Source organism: Bufo gargarizans, chromosome 2 (assembly GCF_014858855.1).
Source record: "Bufo gargarizans isolate SCDJY-AF-19 chromosome 2, ASM1485885v1, whole genome shotgun sequence".
Classification (NCBI taxonomy): Eukaryota; Metazoa; Chordata; class Amphibia; order Anura; family Bufonidae; genus Bufo; species Bufo gargarizans.
The window spans coordinates 93,897,679-93,917,308 of record NC_058081.1 but is presented as its reverse complement, the minus strand read 5'-3'; the positions used below and the strand labels follow the sequence as shown (position 1 = coordinate 93,917,308).

General features: G+C 43.1%; 1 protein-coding gene across 1 annotated transcript in view; it reads right to left on the bottom strand.

Moving 5' to 3' along the window:
- SLC4A5 (solute carrier family 4 member 5) overlaps positions 1-19,630 on the bottom strand; it is a 105,110-nt gene that overhangs the window by 36,449 nt on the left and 49,031 nt on the right. The window contains exons 6-13 of the mRNA XM_044283126.1: positions 16,964-17,059; positions 13,308-13,363; positions 12,945-13,102; positions 9,726-9,813; positions 9,409-9,563; positions 9,166-9,315; positions 6,413-6,587; positions 1,676-1,809 (exon numbers count right to left, since the gene is read on the bottom strand). Coding sequence (XP_044139061.1) covers positions 1,676-1,809; positions 6,413-6,587; positions 9,166-9,315; positions 9,409-9,563; positions 9,726-9,813; positions 12,945-13,102; positions 13,308-13,363; positions 16,964-17,059 — 1,012 coding nt within the window. The remainder of the gene's footprint in view (positions 1-1,675; positions 1,810-6,412; positions 6,588-9,165; positions 9,316-9,408; positions 9,564-9,725; positions 9,814-12,944; positions 13,103-13,307; positions 13,364-16,963; positions 17,060-19,630) is intronic.

The window sequence follows — 19,630 nt, the reverse complement described above, 5'->3', positions numbered from 1 at the left end:
ATTATTTCTATTTCTGAGGACACCATACAGCTGTTATTACTTGGAGCACAATGGGGGTAATATTATTACTGGGGGTATTTTAGGGGATGTTATTATTAATGGGGGCAATAAACAGGGCATTATTATTGCTGGAGGCACTATAGGGGCATTATTATTACTACCTGGGGCAGTATAGTATTTGTGGACACTGGGAAGAACAGCAGGCACAGCATTGGGGGTATCAGCAGGATGACACTGTTGGGTCACCATCTTAGGGAGGTAGGGAGGATGATGGTAAAATGAGGAATCTAACATGTCTGTGTAACAAACGTGGCTGAAATAATTTGTCATGGCGATCTGGGCCAAATGTAAAAGATGAGGAAAGAATACATCTGCATCAGAGGAGACACCACTGGATGTAGGAGAGGTATGTGGTACTGTATTACCCTTTATGTTTTGTAGTGCTGCAGACAGTATACTCTTGGTAGGACTGGCTTTCTGCTGTGACCTGCAGCTCTTCAGCCCCCTTCTCTATATATTAGAGACAACTGAATAAGGAGGAGAGAACCACAGAAAGACAGCTTCTGGGGAGGTATTTTATGTTGTATTTTATATTGTCCTGCACTGTGGTATTTGGTTTTGCAACAGAACTAAATACCAAAGTGTAACAATATACTGCCCCAGCAGAACCAAATACCACAATGCAGGACACTTAAGAAGAACCAAACACCACAGTAACAAGAAGTTCTATGCTGCATTGTGCTATTTGGTTCTGCTGGGGCAGTATATTGTGTTGCACTATGGTATTTGGTTCTTCTGGGGCAGTACATTGTGTTGTACTATGGTATTTGGTTCTGCTGTAGAACCAAATACCAAAGTGTAGCACAATATACTGCCCCTGTACTAATGGGGGGCAGTATGGGGGACATAACTACTAGGGGGATATTACTGGAGGTGCACTGTGGATGACATCAGTACTGGGGGGCAGTTTGAGGGACATAACTAATGGGGGGCACTGTACTTGCCCCATCTATGTTTTAGCCCTACCTACTTGAGTTGACTCCTCCTACTCATGTTGGCCCCACCTTCTGTCAATTTAGGCTCTGATAGGGAGTATTACTAGGGTGGCACCAGCTATAAATACAGCCCTGAATGTGACTTATTGTCTTTATATGATTATATAACAAATAAATAAAGAAGCTGTGTAAAGAAAAAAATGAATTCTTATCCCTATAGGGCCACTATTTTGTCCCTGCCTGGTGACCTTTTCCCTATATGTCAGTTCTTCAGACATATAAACAAGTAGAAAATTCTGCAGGACATGGACAAGGTTGGCCATGGGAGCACCTCACTTATCACTAGTCACCACTAACCTTGAAAGCCTGGGTGCCCAGAACTGGCTATCCTGAACTCAAACATATGGAAGAGCAGCTGCTTGGGGTACAATTGCATTCTCAGTCTGGCAGTGTTATATGGGCAAAGTATTTGGGCACTGTATAACTGCATTATTTCGGCACTCTGTGATACATGATAGAGTCAACCCTGAATTTGTAGAAGCCCACAGTTTCATAATTTACAATATTATGTGGTCATATACATTGTTCATTAAAGGGGTGGTTTGAGATGTTGCTGGAGTACTAATGGTGGTTGGACATTGTTGACACGTGGCATGGTCAGCACTGGTGTACATACATACTTGCTAAAATCAAACAGGAGCTTTTCAAAGACAAGAATGGGTCCGGTGCTACTTAAGATGATCAGAGGTTGTCCAGCAAAGAAACAAAACACAGAGCCCGTCATTGCTGTACCAAGAAAGCTCTCCATCACACCCTGAAATGAGAATACACGTTCAATCAAACTTTGCATTTTATATTAGCAACACTGCAGGCAGGGGCGTAACTACCATAGCAGCAGATCATGTGACTGCTATGGGGCCCAGGGCAAGTGGGGGCCCAGTCTTACTTGGAATTATCTCCTCTTCTACTGGAGGTGAAAACTTGGTCAGGACTCTACCCTCTAAATGAGGCAGTAGAAAAATGGCTCAAGGGTCATTGAAAGGGGTTTAGGCAGAAACCCTTCGGTCCTCTGTGTGGGGGGCCTGGTTTGATTCTAGCTATGGGGCCCTTTCTTCTCTATGTATGCCCCTGACTGCAGAGCTATTTCATATACACAAAAAGAGAAAGTGGGTTGGACCTTACGTAACTGAGAGTGGGTTATGTGGTTGTAATGTTGAACAGAGGCTTTTACTGATCTAACGTGGGACAACAGACTTGATGGTTATAATGGTCTTACAAGAGGCAACAGGCACAATGGCTATGGCAGGGATGGCCAACCTGTGGCTCTCCAGCTGTTGCAAAACTACAACTCCCAGCATGCCCAGACTGCCTTTAGCTTTCAGCCTACAGCAGGGCATGGTGGGAATTGTAGTTTTACAACAGCTGGAGAGCCACAGGTTGGCCATCCCTGGGCTATGGTCTCACATGGGCCAGCCAGGGTTGCCAACCAGAATGTTTCTTTTATATGGACAACGTATCCCAAAATCACCAACATCTTTTACAGACACATTGGAAAACCATAATGAATGATAAACATTCTACATAATACATGTCTATAGCTCAATATACTGATAAGAACTCATTACCAGAATTTACTTTGAGCTGAAAAATGAAGATAATTACCCCCAAAATATTCTATTCAAGCACCACCAGCCTCAAAAAAATCATGGACACATCTATTTTTTTTTTCCTGGACAGAAAGGGCACAGGCTTAGAGGCAACAGGTTAAATGTAGGATACTGAATTTATATTCTCATCTAGTGGCAGTCTGGGGGGTTTCTCTATTACAGACCTGCCTTCTTCACAGATTTCTAGCTGGATCAGGCGGTACAAATCTATCAAAGACTATCCATGCTCTGGCTATCCACTCTAGCTAGCTGTCTGACATGCAGGAGCTTTGCTGGCTTTTGTCTCCTGCAGCAATGTTCCACCGGCATACACATTCCATACTGCTTACGTCACACTGATCACAAGGTCCTGTCTTGCACTCCAATATATATACGTTCTCGGGAATGTGCTCCCAGTGTGAGGAGGCATATGGAGGTTCCAGGTATGACAATTCCAATGTCCTCTGACTCTTGCCATATCCCAGGCCAGTGCAATACACATTAAGTCACAGTGTGTTTCTCAACATATGACTCCCAGAGTGCCATCACAGACTATGTTAGCACACAGCAATACATATGTCTATCACAGCCACAGTATATAGGACTTCTTACCTACAACAGTGCACTCAAATTTACTACAGCCTCTCATTTCCCAGCAGGTTCTAGGACATAATATGACATATCACATGGCATATAATACATTGTGCTTTTTACACTGCGCACTAAAGGACATCTGTCAGCAGATTTGTATGAAACCGTCTGACCTGTTACACGTGCGCTTGGCAGCTGAAAGCATCTGTTTTGGTCCCATTTTGCTATGTGCCCGAATTGCTGAGAAAAAGTTTTAATATATGCAAATGATTCTCTAGGAGCAACGGGGGTGTCACCGTTACTCCTAGAGGCTCAGCTCTCTCTGCAACTGCCACACCCCCTGCATTTTTATTGAATCTAGGAAAAGTCAGGGCCAGATGCGATCACATTTACATTGCCTGGCTCTATCAAAGTGGAGAGGACGCGGCAGTGACAGAGAGAGCAGAGCCTCTAGGTGCAACGGCAACACCCCTGTTGATCCTAGACTCTCATTTGCATGCATTAAAACGTCATTTTTCTCACCAATGCCCGGCACTTATGAACATGGAACCAACACAGATGCCTTCAGCTGCCAAGTCAGCCAGTTTCATAGGTACTAATCAGCTGACAGATGCCCTTTAAGGGTCCATTCACACGTCCGTTTTTTCTTTCCTGATCTGTTCCGTTTTTTGCGGAACAGATCTGGACCAGATCTGGACCCATTCATTTTCAATGGGTCCTGAAAAAACTCGGACAGCACAATGTGTGCTGTCCGTTTCCGTTGTTCTGTTCCGCATGTCCGAAAAAATATAAAACATGTCCTATTCTTTTCCGCAAAAATCGGATCCTGGGACAATACAAAGTCAATGGATCCGCAAAAAACTGAAGACATTCGTATGTCATTACGTATGTCATCCGTTTTATGCGGATTCCGTTCCTGGAAATTAAATCCTGCAAACAGAAACTTTTTTTTTTAAATTTTTTTTTCAAAGAAATCCAAACAACTTTATTTTCTTATTGAAATCCATACATGTTTCCGTTTTTTGCAGATCCGCAAAAAACGGATGACATACGAATGACATACGGAAACATTTTCAGGAACAACGGATCCGCAAAAAACGGACCGAAATTCGGGATATAGAAAAATACTGACGTGTGAATGTAGCCTAAGGCCCCTTTCACACGAGCGAGTTTTCCGCGCGGGTGCAATGCGTGACGTGAACGCATTGCACCTGCACTGAATCCTGACCCATTCATTTCAATGGGTCTGTGTACATGAGCATTGTTTTTCACGCATCAGTTTTGCGTTGCGTGAAAATCGCAGCATGTTCTATATTCTGCGTTTTTCACGCAGCCCTGGCCCCATAGAAGTGAATGGGGCTGCGTGAAAAACGCATTGCATCCGCAAGCAAGTGCGGATGCGATGCGTTTTTCACTGATGGTTGCTAAGAGATGTTGTTTGTAAACCTTCAGTTTTTTATCACGCGCGTGAAAAACGCATCGAAACGCATTGCACCCGCGCGGAAAAAACTGAACAACAGAACGCAATCGCAGACAAAACTGACTGAACTCGCTTGCAAAATAGGGTGAGTTTCACTGAACGCACCCTGAACGCATCCGGACCTAATCCGTCACGCTCGTGTGAAAGAGGCCTTAAGGCTGTATTCACACGTCCGCAATGTGTTTTGCGGATACACGGAGACACGGATCCGCAAAACACGGAAACCGCACATTGCCGGCACTATCTGGACCAGATCTGGACCCATTCATTTTCAATGGGTCCTGAAAAAAAACGGACAGCACAATGTCTGATTTTTTTTTCAGGACCCATTGAAAATGAATGGGTCCAGATCTGGTCCAGATCTGTTCAGCAAAAAACGGAACAGATCAGGAAAGAAAAAACGGACGTGTGAATAGACCCTAAGGGTGAGGAAATATTATAGCATGTAAGAAACATAGCAATGCAAGTTGGCATGTCCTCAGTTGAACTTTAGGTGGTATTTCCACCACAACAGGGTCAACAGTGACCGATAGTATGTGATTTTGCCCCCATGGGCAATTGGCGAGAGGGCTGATATTTGTTTTATATGACTGACATTTTATGGATTTTGTGAGTATAATAAATAACCATATAAGATAAAGGACTTGCGGGACTTCACTATGTCGGGCTGCCTCTCTTAATATTATAGGAAATAAGAGCACCGATTCCTGTGGAAGTCGAAGTTACCTTATCACGGCTGACCATATCCGAAGAACCCTCTCTGTGTCTTAATGGTGTGCTTTTCCACTACTGGTTTGGAGCAGCGCGGTTTTTACTATTTTATACAGACTGTGTGTGAAAGATATCCACCTCACGACAAACCTGCAGCATTCTAAGTGCAACATATAAATATTTTTATATTATTTTTATTTTTTGTAAACTTATTTCAGGTTATTTAAACAGGCCACTGCTAGTCATAGGTGCCCGTGACTGGTTTTCTAAGCCTCACTAGCTCACTGTGTGTATGCTACTCTGGATCCCTGACCTTTGCCTGTTTCTTTCACATTGCTTGTGATTACTGATTTTGCCGCTGACATGACCTCCTCGTATTTGACTCTGCTAGTGTGTGACCTCGCCTTTGCCTGCTGACTGTCTTTTACATTTTCCCAGGTTTCCCTGGTTTTGCCAGTCTGGTTTTCACCTATTTCTGACTACTCTTTTCCCTTTTTGGTTTTGGCCCCTGCACTTAGCTAAGAAGGGACGGCCGTCCAGTTGTGGGCCGTCACTTAGGACGGATCGTCCAGGTAGGTAGGGACAGTGGTAGGAGAGCACAGGGATGCACTGTTCCCAACCCTTTCATGACACTGTTTTTCCTGGACCACACTCGTCTATATGGAATTAGCCTTAAGCAGACGGTCACATGTTTTCCAGATGTGAAGTGACTGCCCCCAGTATGTGGAATGGCAATTTAATAATTTGCTAATATGATGCTATCAGCTATGGGGCTGCAGGTACAACTCATGTTATCTATAAGCTCCATAGACTAATTTATGCCATTATACTGTGTGGATCACAACCTGTGCAATCCTTTTCCTGCATAGTGTACAGAAATATTATGATAGGCTATCAAATTTAGATCTGCAAGTGTCCAGTCTCTGAGACTCCCTCCCATAAGCACAGTGAGGGGACCGTGACACTGCCTCTGGACACTTTGCTCATACCTGATAGTTATCGGTAGCATCACCCAGCAATCCACCAAATGTGATGGCGTTTGTTATACAACCGAGGTAGATGAAAAGAATGGCAGAAATGGACTGAATGTGGAAGGCATCATAGAAATCACTCAGGAAAAATGGAAGTTTCCGCTTAATATCCAGGTAAAGCCCTCCACAGAACCTGCCGATGAAAAGACTGGCATTAGCTGAAGACATCAAGAAACACGTGATCTGAAAGGTTTACTATTGTTTTTCTAGAGTTATTCTTTCGGTTAACACCATGTCAATTTTAGGTCCAATATTCTTTACTGATAAAATGTATCACTTAGGGGGTCATTTATTAAATAGAAATAATCTGCGACTTTTCCCCGCTCATGCAAGGTCTAAAAAGGTGGACGCGGTGTGTGGGCAGGGAAGAGGAGGGGTTGTTTCCGGCGTAGAAAATGGTCAAGGAAGCAGTCTTACATTTAGAAGCGGTGGTGGATCTGCCATGTACCATAACTCCGGCGGATCCAGCGCAGGGGCTTATTAAGACTGCCGTCTAAAACGATAGTTATAATAAATGTGCCCCTTAGTTTTTCAGCAGTTAGAACTCCAGAAGAGGGCTCCAAATCCCTTCCTTCCTTTGACAGTTCCATATGACTCTATGATAAATGGTTCCATAAAATCATATGGTTCTATGTTAAAATCTGCCTGCAGCCACCACAAGGAGGAGCTTTGGGCCATTCTGCATCCTATTTTATTATTTACTGTATTTGAGCTGGTAAGCAGTAAGCTTCTATGCTCCACCTAGTGGTGGATCATTTAACTATAAGGCCGCTTTCAGACGAGCGAGTTGCACACTCCGGACTTGCAGCGTGAGTATAAGACAGCTCCCGTCGTAAACTCCCAGACCTGCTGGGGTCGCATAACATTACACTGATTTATGATGCTATGTAACCCTTACAGTTCTGGAATGTATTGGATAACACTGACAGCACTATGTCAGTGCTATCCTATACATTCCAGAACTGTAAGAGTTACATAGCATCATAAATCAATATAATACTATGTGATCCTGGCAGTACTTATAGGTCAGGACGGGTGCTGTCTTATTGCTGCGAGTCCAGAGTGTGCAACTCGCTCATATGAAAGCAGCCTATGCCTATGCAGAGGATTTACTGCTCTGCATCAGAAAAACTGTGATTTGGTGGCTATAAAAATAATATCATGAAATTATTTTGCTTCGAATTTTTCAATGTATTTAATTTAGAAAAAGAGAATAGTGTTTAAAGTTTTGAAGTTGCTCAGTCACCTACAGTACAGACCAAAAGTTTGGACACACCTTCTCATTCAAATAGTTTTCTTTATTTTCATGACTATGAAAATTGTAGATTCACACTGAAGGCATCAAAACTATGAATTAACACATATGGAATCATATACATAACAAAAAAGTGTGAAACAACTGAAAATATGTCATATTCTAGGTTCTTCAAAGTAGCCACCGTTTGCTTTGATTACTGCTTTGCACACTCTTGGCATTCTCTTGATGAGCTTCAAGAGGTAGTCACCTGAAATGGTCTTCCAACAGTCTTGAAGGAGTTCCCAGAGATGCTTAGCACTTGTTGGCCCTTTTGCCTTCACTCTGCGGTCCAGCTCACCCCAAACCATCTCGATTGGGTTCAGGTCCGGTGACTGTGGAGGCCAGGTCAACTGGCGCAGCACCCCATCACTCTCCTTCATGGTCAAATAGCCCTTACTTTCAAAGTTTTCCCAGTTTTCCGGACTGACTGACCTTACTTTCTTAAAGTAATGATGGCCACTCGTTTTTCTATACTTAACTGCTTTTTTCTTGCCATAATACAAATTCTAACAGTCTATTCAGTAGGACTATCAGCTGTGTATCCACCTGACTTCTCCACAACGCAACTGATGGTCCCAACCCCATTTATAAGTCAAGAAATCCCACTTATTAAACCTGACAGGGCACACCTGGGAAGTGAAGACCATTTCAGGTGACTACCTCTTGAAGCTCATCAAGAGAATGCCAAGAGTGTGCAAAGCAGTAATCAAAGCAAAAGGTGACTAATTTGAAGAACCTAGAATATGACATATTTTCTGTTGTTTCACACTTTTTTGTTATGTATATAATTCCACATGTGTTAATTCATAGTTTTGATGCCTTCAGTGTGAATCTACAATTTTCATAGTCATGAAAATAAAGAAAACTCTTTGAATGAGAAGGTGTGTCCAAACTTTTGGTCTGCACTGTATATAAAAAAAAACTAGAATGGTATAAAATAAAATAAAAGAAGTAATATTGACCTTACCACTCCACCACTGCTCCCATTCTGATGCTTACTGAGTCTCCTGACAGTCTCTGTATAGTGGTCCCCAGTCGACAAGTAACCACTGCAGCCAATCACTGGCTGAAGTGGTGATGTATCATCACCATTGAGGTCACCACTGCAGCCAATGATTGGCTACAGCGCTTACATGTTGACTTGCCATCACTGGAGCAGGACAGAGATTGGCAGACTACCTGGGAAGAATCAAAGCAGGCACCGTGTTGGACACGTAAGGTACTACCATTCTAGGCAGGGTTTTTTTTTCTATTAAGTAGTTGGACATCCCCTGTAATGGTGAAAATATCCATTAAAACATACAATTAGATAACATATCTGTAGGGTTTAAGAAAGTTGAAAGACTAGCAATTGCATTAAAGGGAGTCCTCTCTGGACTGATATTTATCTGACATGTATTTGTCTGGTCTATACCTGCCAGTCCATGAAAGTTCTTCTCCGATCTCATGTGCAGTAGGCATCTCTCCATCCTCACTCCCACCACCACCACCACCACTTCCTCCTGCTCCTCCTGCTGCTGATCCATTCATTTGTCCAGCTTCATTCACAGAGAAGACTGATTTTCTGCAGAAGACACAAATAAGATTAGACCTTCACGTGAAAACCATTTATTTACATTGTTTTTTGTTGTACTGTATGTACCTTGCATAGACCTACCTTTGATCTGCTGAGGGGATCTTTTTGGGAGGCTCAATTCTGATGGTAGGATCCCATTCTCCAGGCGGAAGGACAATGACTTCATCCAAGAACTCATCTATTCCTGCAATCAGATCCTCACGATCTTTTGCTTTGTACGCGACATCACTGAACAGCTAAAAACAATTTGTATGGCATGAGATTTTTTTTAAGCAGATATGAGAAACACAGTGCTCTCCAAGTGTAGGAGATGACAGTGGAAATGACTCTTTATACTACCGGTACCAGTTTATAAATATATAAAAGTCACTTATGCATTAGAAATTGGTATCACTTACATCATCTACCATCAAGGTGGCAATTGCTCTGCCAATTTCAATGTAGGACTTGACTTTACCCATTGGACCTAACAATATGAACATGAACCTAATAGGGAGGAGAAATAATAAAGTTAAAGCGGTTTCCTATATTGTAAAAAAAAAAAGTGAAATAAAGGAGGTAATGCGATAAAATAACAAAAGAACCATTCCTGACCTTCTATGTTGACTTTACTTCAGCAATCAGAAGCTTTAGCCATCTCATGCCATACACTGCTGAGGCCATAGGCAGCAGAGCTCACATGGATATATGAGCATGCAATTGTTGTAGTAAAGTCATCAAAGACTGCCAGAGATGGTTCTTTGTTATTTTATAGCATTTCATCACTTGGTTAAATGGGCACAATACTGTGGCAGATAAGTCACTAAATTCTGGCTGGATCACTGGAGTGGGGGTGCTAGAGCTGCAGTGGATTTACCAGGTGAGTAATGGTTCTTTCATTATTTTATGGCATTTCCCTCCTTTTTGTCTCAGGAAACCCCCTTTAATAATAGGGATACAGACTTTATATGTCATATGTTTAGAGTTTACAGAATTAGAGATTTTAATAGTAAATATATCTAGTTGAAAAACTAACTTTTCCACTCTTTCTGAAAGTCCATGAAGAAGAATTTCGTCCTGTTTTGACATATTTATTATTATATTCAACAAATTAAGTGCCAAGTTTTACAGGAGAAGTGAGCAAATCAAAATTACTGAGCGCTCGATTTCAGACTCTTGTAAAAATAGATCGATGTTTCTAAGATATTTTATTTTATCTTCCATTATTCCCAGATGCAGGAGTGAGACTCAAGGTAATTAAGACTCTGAACAGTCTGAGTCTTCAAATATGACATGACTTCCAATATTTAGAATGATTTGAGCACTTCAAATATGTAGATAGACAAGATGCAATTCTCATGAGAAGTAACCCTCATGTACACAAGCGTATTGTGGTTGTGTGCAAATCCTTGGTTGTATGGAAATTTAATACACTGCCCATAGAAGTCAATGGCTTTTTATTGTCTAAGCAATAAGATCAAATTGATTCTTCTCCATTGCTTTTCCTAACCTCTGACTGACCTACAGTGACCACTGAACTCCACTTGTCTTGCCCCTTGTTCCACCTGGCCACAATTATGCCTACTGACTCGGTGCCACAATTGGGAGATTCCAGTTAATCTGTGTGTCAGCTGAAGTGTCAGCTGCTGCAGAAAAATAGCAGGTTGTAACAGATGCGGCAATACCTAATATGTCCACTTTTTTTTATTTATTTAAGCTTTACATAGTAATATAATTTTTTAAACAAAAAAAATATTTAGTGTCTCCATATTCTGAGAGCCATAGTTTTTTCAGTTTTTGGGCGATTGTCTTAGATAGGATATCATTTTTGCTGGATGAGATGACGGTTTGATTGCTTTTTTTTTTACGGTGTTCACCTGAGGGGTTAGGTCATGTGGTAACTTTTTAGATCAGGCTGTTATGGACGCGGCGACACCTAATATGTCTATTTTAGATTTTTTTTTACATTTAACACAATAATATTTTTGAAACAAACAAAAAAAAAGTTTTAGTGTCTCCATAGTCTGAATGCCATAGTTTTTTTTTTTGGGCGATTGTCTTAGGTAGGGGCTCATTTTTTTCAAGATGAGGTGACGGTTAGATTGGTACTATTGGGGGCGTATCCGCCTTTTTGATCGCTTGGTGTTGCACTTTTAGTGATGTAAGGTAACAAAAAAATGTTTTTTTTAGCACCGTTTTTATTAAAAAATGTTGACGGTGTTCACCTGAGGGGTTAAGTCATGTGATATTTTTATAAAGCCGGTCGATACGGACACAGAGATACCTCATATGTATACCTAAAATATTTTTTTTAATTTACTTTTTTGTCCCACTCTGGGATTTCAACTTTTGGGTGTCTGATCCCCTTTACAATGCATGATAATACTTCTGTATTGTAATGCATTGGCTGTAAGTGTATTGCACACTGTAATACACTTACAGCCTTCCTGCCTATGAGATCCAGGGGGCTGGATCTCACAGGCTGTCACGGAAGGCAGCCATGATGCCTAAGGAAGGTATCGGGCTGCCTCCCCTGCCATCGGGTCCCTGTCACAGCAGCGCGGGGACCCGATGGCTGCTTCCTCCCTGCACGGACATTGCAGGTGCCGTGGGCAGCAGTGGTCCAGCTATCAGTGACTACCGCACCCCTGCCTTTCAGTGGGTGCAGGAGCTGGGCGTAAGTCACGGCGCTGGACGTGAAGGGGTTAATATTGCATATGATGTGGGAAGCGGGAAAAAATGGGGTGAAAAATGCAAAATAAAAAAAAGCAATTCTGCAACAGTTTTACAGTTTTTTTATTTACAACATTCGATGTGCGATAAAACTGACCAGTTACTTTAATTCTACAGGTCAGTACGAATCCAGCAATATTTTATATATATCGTTTTTCTTGCCATATTTTTACCCCTATAACTTTTTGGTATTGATGTGTACGGAACTTTATGGGGGCTCATTTTTTGTGGGGTGATCCAAACTTTTTATTGATACCATTCTATGGTGTGAATTTTTGTAGAAAAGGAAGCGACCAAAAACTGCAAATCGGACATTTTGACGCTTTTTTCCGTTTCACTGTTTGCCGTATGGGGAAGATATTTTCATATTTTCTTACTATGGGCATTTTCGCACATGGCAATACCCATGATTTTTTTTTTTAGTTCTTTTATTTTTATTTTGGGGAAAGGGGGCTGGCACTAGCATTGTACTCTATAAGAAAATTGCTAGTTTCCTATGGAGCCCTATTAGAGCAAGGGCTCCATAGGAAATACTATGCAGCAGCCTCCTGTCATTCACAAAGACAGGGGCTGCTGCGCACACGCTTTGACTCCTCAGAACGCCGCACGGGGGAGCCGGAGCATCACCAGAAGCGCGCGCTTCCAGTGTTTCCTGCGCTCAGATGCCATGGTCAGGATTGACCACAGCATCTGAGGGGTTAAATGTCCGCAATCGGCTTTACTGTGGGTTGCGGACAATAGCCGCGGTTGTCTGCTATAAGAAACAGCAGGTCACCTGCGGCTATGGCACCTGCTCCGCTCAAGAGCGGGCACCATCTTTAAAGACCCGGCCAGTGCCGTACTAGTACGGCGCTGGTCGTGAAAGGGTTAAGGTACATAAGAAGTTATGTAAATGTAGCCATTACCTGGTGGGCACTGGAACCTCCGTGACACCTCCAAGCATTAGAGACTGGACGAGTCGTACAAAAGCTACAAAAGGTTTTTCTAAGAAGTCTACTTCTCCAACCAAAACATTTGAAGCTTCTGCATCCCTGGGAAGTTTCTTCATAAACTTATTTCTCAGCTGGAAGAACAAAGAGGTACACTTACAAAGACAGTTTCAGCTGCTGGGAAATTGAATCTCAGCACTCTCTATAGTCTTCCCATTATCCCTCCCTGGGTGTAATCCCCTCATGTATATACATAGTAGAAATTGATTATTCAGATTTAGTGATTACATAACAGTAAATACAATTGACTTTTATTGTGCTCGAGTGACTGCTCAATACCTGGTCGGAGCTTGGCGTCTCAGCAATGTCATTCATACTCCTGCTCTGCGCATGACCTAGGGAGCAAAGCAAATAAATAAGAGCCCTCCTGTGTTCATATTTCAGCATCATAAATCATTTACTTTTCAAACTGTTTTTATTATCCCTATTATCCTCTATTATCCTAAGTGAAGTTACTTAGTTTGTGCAACATCCCACTACAGAGTAGCAGTACACTGCAAAGTGCAAAAGAATGTATTTCTCTGTAAAAAAAAAAAAATTGTTTTATTGTATATGAATGCACATGGTATTAAAATGCCACATACACAGCCACTACTAGATCGGGCTGGTGTTATCCTCTCTGTATAGAGAAGAGGAACATTCGCACGGAGTCAGCTCAGATTGAGACAGAAGTGAGAACAGAAGAAAAATGTTACAGCTGACAGTTCAGCCTGTCCTGGGCCCACATACTAGCCAGGGCAAGGCCAAAAAAGACCTTTATCTACTGGAAAAGCGTGGACAGACGAAAAGGGGGAGTGTACAATCAAAGTCATTGGAGAATTGCTGTTGTAAAAGTACCACTAGGTCTCCATTGCTCCACAGGAGTATTCTTCTGGTACCTGGACACACACTGCAAATGGCCATCTATGTGACTACATTGCCCACATCCCACAGTGGAAGTGGGGACTTGCAACCTGTTCAAAAAAGGTGCAGAATTTAGCCTGTTGTTTAGGGTCCACTGTGTTGCTTTGCTTTACAAGAAGTATTACACCCCATGCCTGGACACTTAATTACAAGTGAGCTAGAGAAGTGCAGTGTGAGGATGACTAAAGAGACAACTGAGCCTGTTTACAACCTCTGGAGCCATAAAACCTGTAACATCTGTGGAAAGTGCATTTTGTGTACCAATTGCCAGTCCATGCAAGCTAAGAACAGTACTGATCTGTTTGTATTTGAATTCTTCAATAAAGAACTGTTATTCTGCACAACTGCCTCCTCATTGCTTCCTGCATAGCTAAACTGCAAAATGTTGGCGTTACAAAACAGCACCCTGCCTTGCATCTGAAAACCTTCAACATCAAGTGCACCTCCACCATCATCAGGCAGAAGAATCCCGTAAAAGGAGAGTGTGCCCCAAAAGGAAGAACAATGCATCCTTCCCATCACTTTGAGAGCCCAAGGAACGTCAGAACGGTGAGTTCTACTACTTCTATCCGGCCACACACTGATGCAACCCCCCTGTGGCATGCTGCATTTGGTTAAAAAACGTCACATCAAGATCAACCAGGGCAGGTAGATGATGTGGATGAAGGGAAAGAGGGAGAGTCAAATCTGAAGCTTTATTTTGTTTGTCACTACTAATCCACAGAAAGTCTAAGAAACCTATAAGGCATGCTCTAATCTGATTTACGAGGGTAAAAATTTCCCTCTTGACCCAAAGTGACAATCAGACTGCATCTTCATTCAGTGGCAGACTAGACAATAAAAAATCCAAAAGGTACTGTAGCTGAGTTCAATGAATATAAACTACATCCAACTGGTGCATATGTAATACCACAGAGTGGTATTACCATTTCTGCACTTTGCTACTGTATCTAATAGTTAACATTAATGTCATCTTTGTATTAATTTCCAGGTCCTTCATCACTGTGCATTTCTATTATTGTTATGCAACAGTTTTCTACATGTAATATGCCTGGTTCACCAGCAGGTGGCAGAATATATGGCATATAGATACTTAGAGAGAATGGAACTCACTATTCCATTCTCCCCCCTTTGGGCAGAAGTGGACCAGCCCTGCTTCCTACGAGAAGTGATGGTGCCTATAACAGCCAGTGCAGGCTAAGCTATGCTTGCCATGGAAGCAGACGTATGGAAGCAAGGGGAAAGAAGATATAGCAGCAAGGGGGAATTGTTCTCTGGCTGGAGCAGGAGCCACCAAAGGGAAGTAGCTTGAAGAACACCCGGACTCCATGCTAATTTGCTTTACTGAGTGTCAGGAGGAGGACAACAGCCGAAAGCACCCCAATCCAAGGATACCAGAACCGACCAAAGGTCCAGTAACCAGACCCAAGCAGAGTTTAGAACAGCAGAGGAAAAAAAAGCAGAGTTGTTAAGCGAGTCTGTCAGCCCAGCAGAGAAAGAGAGAAAGCAGAGACATCAAGTTTGCCTGCCATTTTATGCCAAAGCCTACTGGAACCAAGAAAAAGCCTGAAAATTGTTTGGATGCAAGTTTACCCAAGTAAAGCTGCTATTGATCTTTATCAAGGTCTGGACTCAATTTATTCTTCTTCCCCTAACTCAATTCCCTTTATTTGCTTTGGAGCCTAAGCCTGGGGTCCCACTGTATCCCGGTAGGAGCACCGTCACACATATAGGCCGCACCACTTCACTCGGTATTCCACTAAACCTGGGACGCGATAGGGCTCTTGGTGGCGGCACTTTGTGTAACACCCCAGAGTGGTATTACCACTCCTGCACCCTGCTACTGTCGTTATTGGTCTAACAAAATGTCATCTTATGCATTTATTTCCAGGTCCTCCACACTGTGCATTCCTAATCTGTTTGCAACTGTTATGTTCATGTAATGTGCCAGGTGGCTGCAAACACGGTAGAGCTGAACTTTCCATTCTAACCGCCCCCCTTTCCCTCTGGAGAGAAGTGGGCTAGTCCTACTACCTGCAGGAAGGGTGGGGACCAGTTAGTTCAGTTTAGGTCTTCCATAGACATGGGAAGGGTGTGTAGGGGCATGTGTCTGCTAGATGTGTCCACGCCAGCCAAAGCACCCTAAGATCTGCTGGCCATGGAGGCCAAACCTTGAAGCCTCAGGAGCCAGGAGGAAAGTTCCCTTGCATAACCTAGAGTCAGACTACAGAGAAGAAGTGCAGCATACAGAAGAAGCAGAGTTATACAGCTAGCCTGTCAGTACAGCGGATTCAGAGGGAAACAGATATAGCAGAGTGGAGTTTGCCTGCCAGTTTCATGCTAAAGCCCGCTGGGACCAAGACAAAGCCTATAAACCGTTTTGGAGAATGTTTATGCAAAGTAAAGCTGCCATTGAACTTCATCTCAAGGTCTGGACTCAAGTTATTATTTTATCCCTTCATTATTCCCCCTATTTATTCCTTCGGAGCCAAAGCCTGGGGTCCAGCTGTATCCAGGTAGGAGCACCATGACACATATGGACATTTTAGGCCGCACTACACCACTCGGCAAACCTAAACCTGGGACGCGAAATATATAGAGGGCCCTGGGGGGAGGCACACATTGCATTTGCACATACAACAAGACATTTTGAAGGAAAATAAACTAAATGTAACAATAATAAAATGGAAAATTGGACATCAACATGCTGCTCACATAAGCTGTCCGACAGCTCTTGGGCAGGAGCTTTTCTCCCATGGGAACAAAGGACTGGCCTGTTAAAATCCAAAATGCTTAAACTTATTTCCTCAGACATCTTTTCGGAAGGTTGGGCGACCCTCACATTAGATAGTTGGTTGTCCCCACCTAAGTTGGCAGGTTTTAATGTATATGGGAACTTTTAGGTGGAAACGTTCCTTACAAGGTTAGCATTGTGCCTTAAGAACTCCTCAGTTGTTTAACATGTGCTCTATCCAGAATATTATCCCATACATTACATACACAACACATATAACATAGTAGAAGAAACCTACGCAATCTTCCATAGTTAGTGCTCTGTCTCATTCTCAAATCCTCTGTAGACCGATGGAGGTGATTACCAGCAGGAACACCTGGGGCAGGAATTCGATCTGCAAGAGTTGAAAAAACATCATACAGTGATAATATAGAATCTGTAACATCATTTATAGTTGTTTTTTCAACAACATGCAATACCAGAGTCATAACTATGCTTTCCTTCACCAGGAGCAAAGACTCATTATGCTACCATAACCCTATATCTAATCACCCTAGCCAAGGCAGAGTGTCCTGTTGGAACTCCACCTGGCACCTAGCACTTGGTGCAGTGGCAATTAACAAATTTTACTCCAACAGGGACACGACACTTGATGGTTACAGTCACAGTAGGCTTACCAGGAACAGAGTCTATTAAAAGCACAAACCCTGGCCATTACTAGTAGAAACAGAAAAGTCCCTGGATACACAGCATATTGATTATGGCCAATAAGTGAGGGCACAAAGCGTTTTGATTGTTGGGCACCATGGGTTGGCACTGTCTCAGCCTTTGGTTATACAATGATCAGGCCGCAGGGGCAACACGTGATGCTACGGTGGGCCGATGGGGTAGTAGTAGTTCATTTACTCACGGTTAGCAAAGCTTTCCTGGGCTGGTGTACAGTGATAGGGAAGACAGCACTAAATCCTCCGGGGCACTCTCTATTTCAGGGAACACCAGCCAGATGGATGCTGAGGTTCCCTTGATGGTGTAGGTGTTTAAGGTGCCTTGGTGGCTGGGCCCCTGTGTTCATGACGTCAGCACCATAATGTGCAAAATGTTGAGTGTTGTAGTGGAAATTATGAGGAGGCAGTTGTAATCAAACAGTTGAACATTTACTGAATCAATTGTCTTCAGGTAGTCAGTACAGATAAAGTTCATTTGTATGGCATGAGTGATGACTCAGAAAAAGGTTCAGTAGTATTCTTTTTTTATCAGGTTTAGGCAATTTTCAGTTGAGGAGTTCTCTAGTACTTTAGCTTTACAGGGAAAGAATAATTGGATTTACTTTAAATCCACTTTCAATAGCCTCCTTATCTCAGAGCGCCTGCGCCGAATCAACACAGGCGCGCGATTTTTGAAATGCTGACAGGGCCGGCCGGAGGAGGAGATCGCGGTTGGCCCTGTCAATCAACAAGAGGAGGGGGCTTTTTTCTGCGGCTGCTACCAGCAAGTAGACACCCTACTTGCTGGTAGAAAGGTAATTAGCATATCATAAAAGTACGTTTTTTGCTAAATCTACTGAACGAAAATGATTAATAACATAAGGTATAGCCCTTTAATTGACGGGGACAAAATGGGCGGTGATCTCACATTTGGGGCAATGCAGTCTATGAGATAGTCCTGAGACAAAGTCCATCCCTGATTTTGGGTATAAATAATTTTTAATCCAAAGGGTTAAAGTGCTAAAGTTTTTTTATTTATAAGAGGCTGTGCGTTGCTTCGGATAAGGCACAGAAAAGTCTTTCTGGGTACAGTTCTTTGAACGTTGCATAACATTTTTGACTTAAAGTCCCAGACAACCTGAGAAGGGGGTAAAAAGGCAAATAAAAGGCACAAAACAAGGTGCAACTGAGGTTTTCTGAATTGTAGAGTCCATAGTAAAGTCCTTCAAAAGGTCAGAGGGCTCTGAAATGTCTTAGAGGAAACTGACACTGAAACTGTAGAACATAAGAGTTCCTCTGATAGCAATGTCTCTGGCTCCATTTTAATATTGGCCAACCGGCCTACTTACGGATATGGGTCTTCAATTATGGTAGGATTTCTTTTTCCTGAGAGTCCCAAACCTCTGATTCTGCTGCAGTTGGGTCCGGACGTTGTCAGGGTCTGGACTCCTGGGAGGCATTCCTCTGCCCAGGAGGGATCTCGCCAATGAAGCAGTGGACAAAGGGGTCTTGGGCAGTTCCGCGAGGAACCTGAGATGGAGTCGGTGTCCAATAAGAATGTTGGCAGGAAACCCGTTCATTCTAGGCATTCCAATGGGCTTTGTCCGGCTCTTCTACTGGGGAGATGGTACGGCTTGCGAGTGCTCTGGCCCATATTAAATTCTTGGTTTCCTCTTTGGGGATCACTACAGCCCTGGGGTAAGCACCTCCTCTCTCACCCTCTCCAGACATGTAAATTTGCGGTAGGTTTGCAGTCATGGTACCAGCCTCAGATGGGGATCACGCTGCTTTTGCGTGACCAGCTTCACGGATTTCCATCAGTAAGCTCTGGTGTGCTTGAAACCGAGGGTCTGTGATCTGCTCCCAAGCGCAGGGGGTCTCAAGGGACGACCTTTTAATAGCCCCTATTTCAGTTCCACTTTTTCTCCGGCCATGCTGCTGGTCTCTCTCTCTCTCACCACGTCCATCTTCTTGGCGCGCTCAGCGTCTACTGACGTGTTCAACGTGCGCACGTACGTCACACTCTTCTGGTGCGGGACCCTTCCCCTTGAGTCCGCTTTGCATAGGGGAGGAGCCGGTAAATTTGGGACGATACAACAGAGGTGGGAGGCACATTATTAATTACTTTGCATGAAGGGGTGGCACAATAGATTTTACCACTCTGAAGGGGGTGTCGCTCAAAGTAATGGCACAGCAAATTAATCAAGAAGGCCTCCGGTGGCCATTTTAGGTTCAAGAAAGACAGTCTATTCACTGACAGC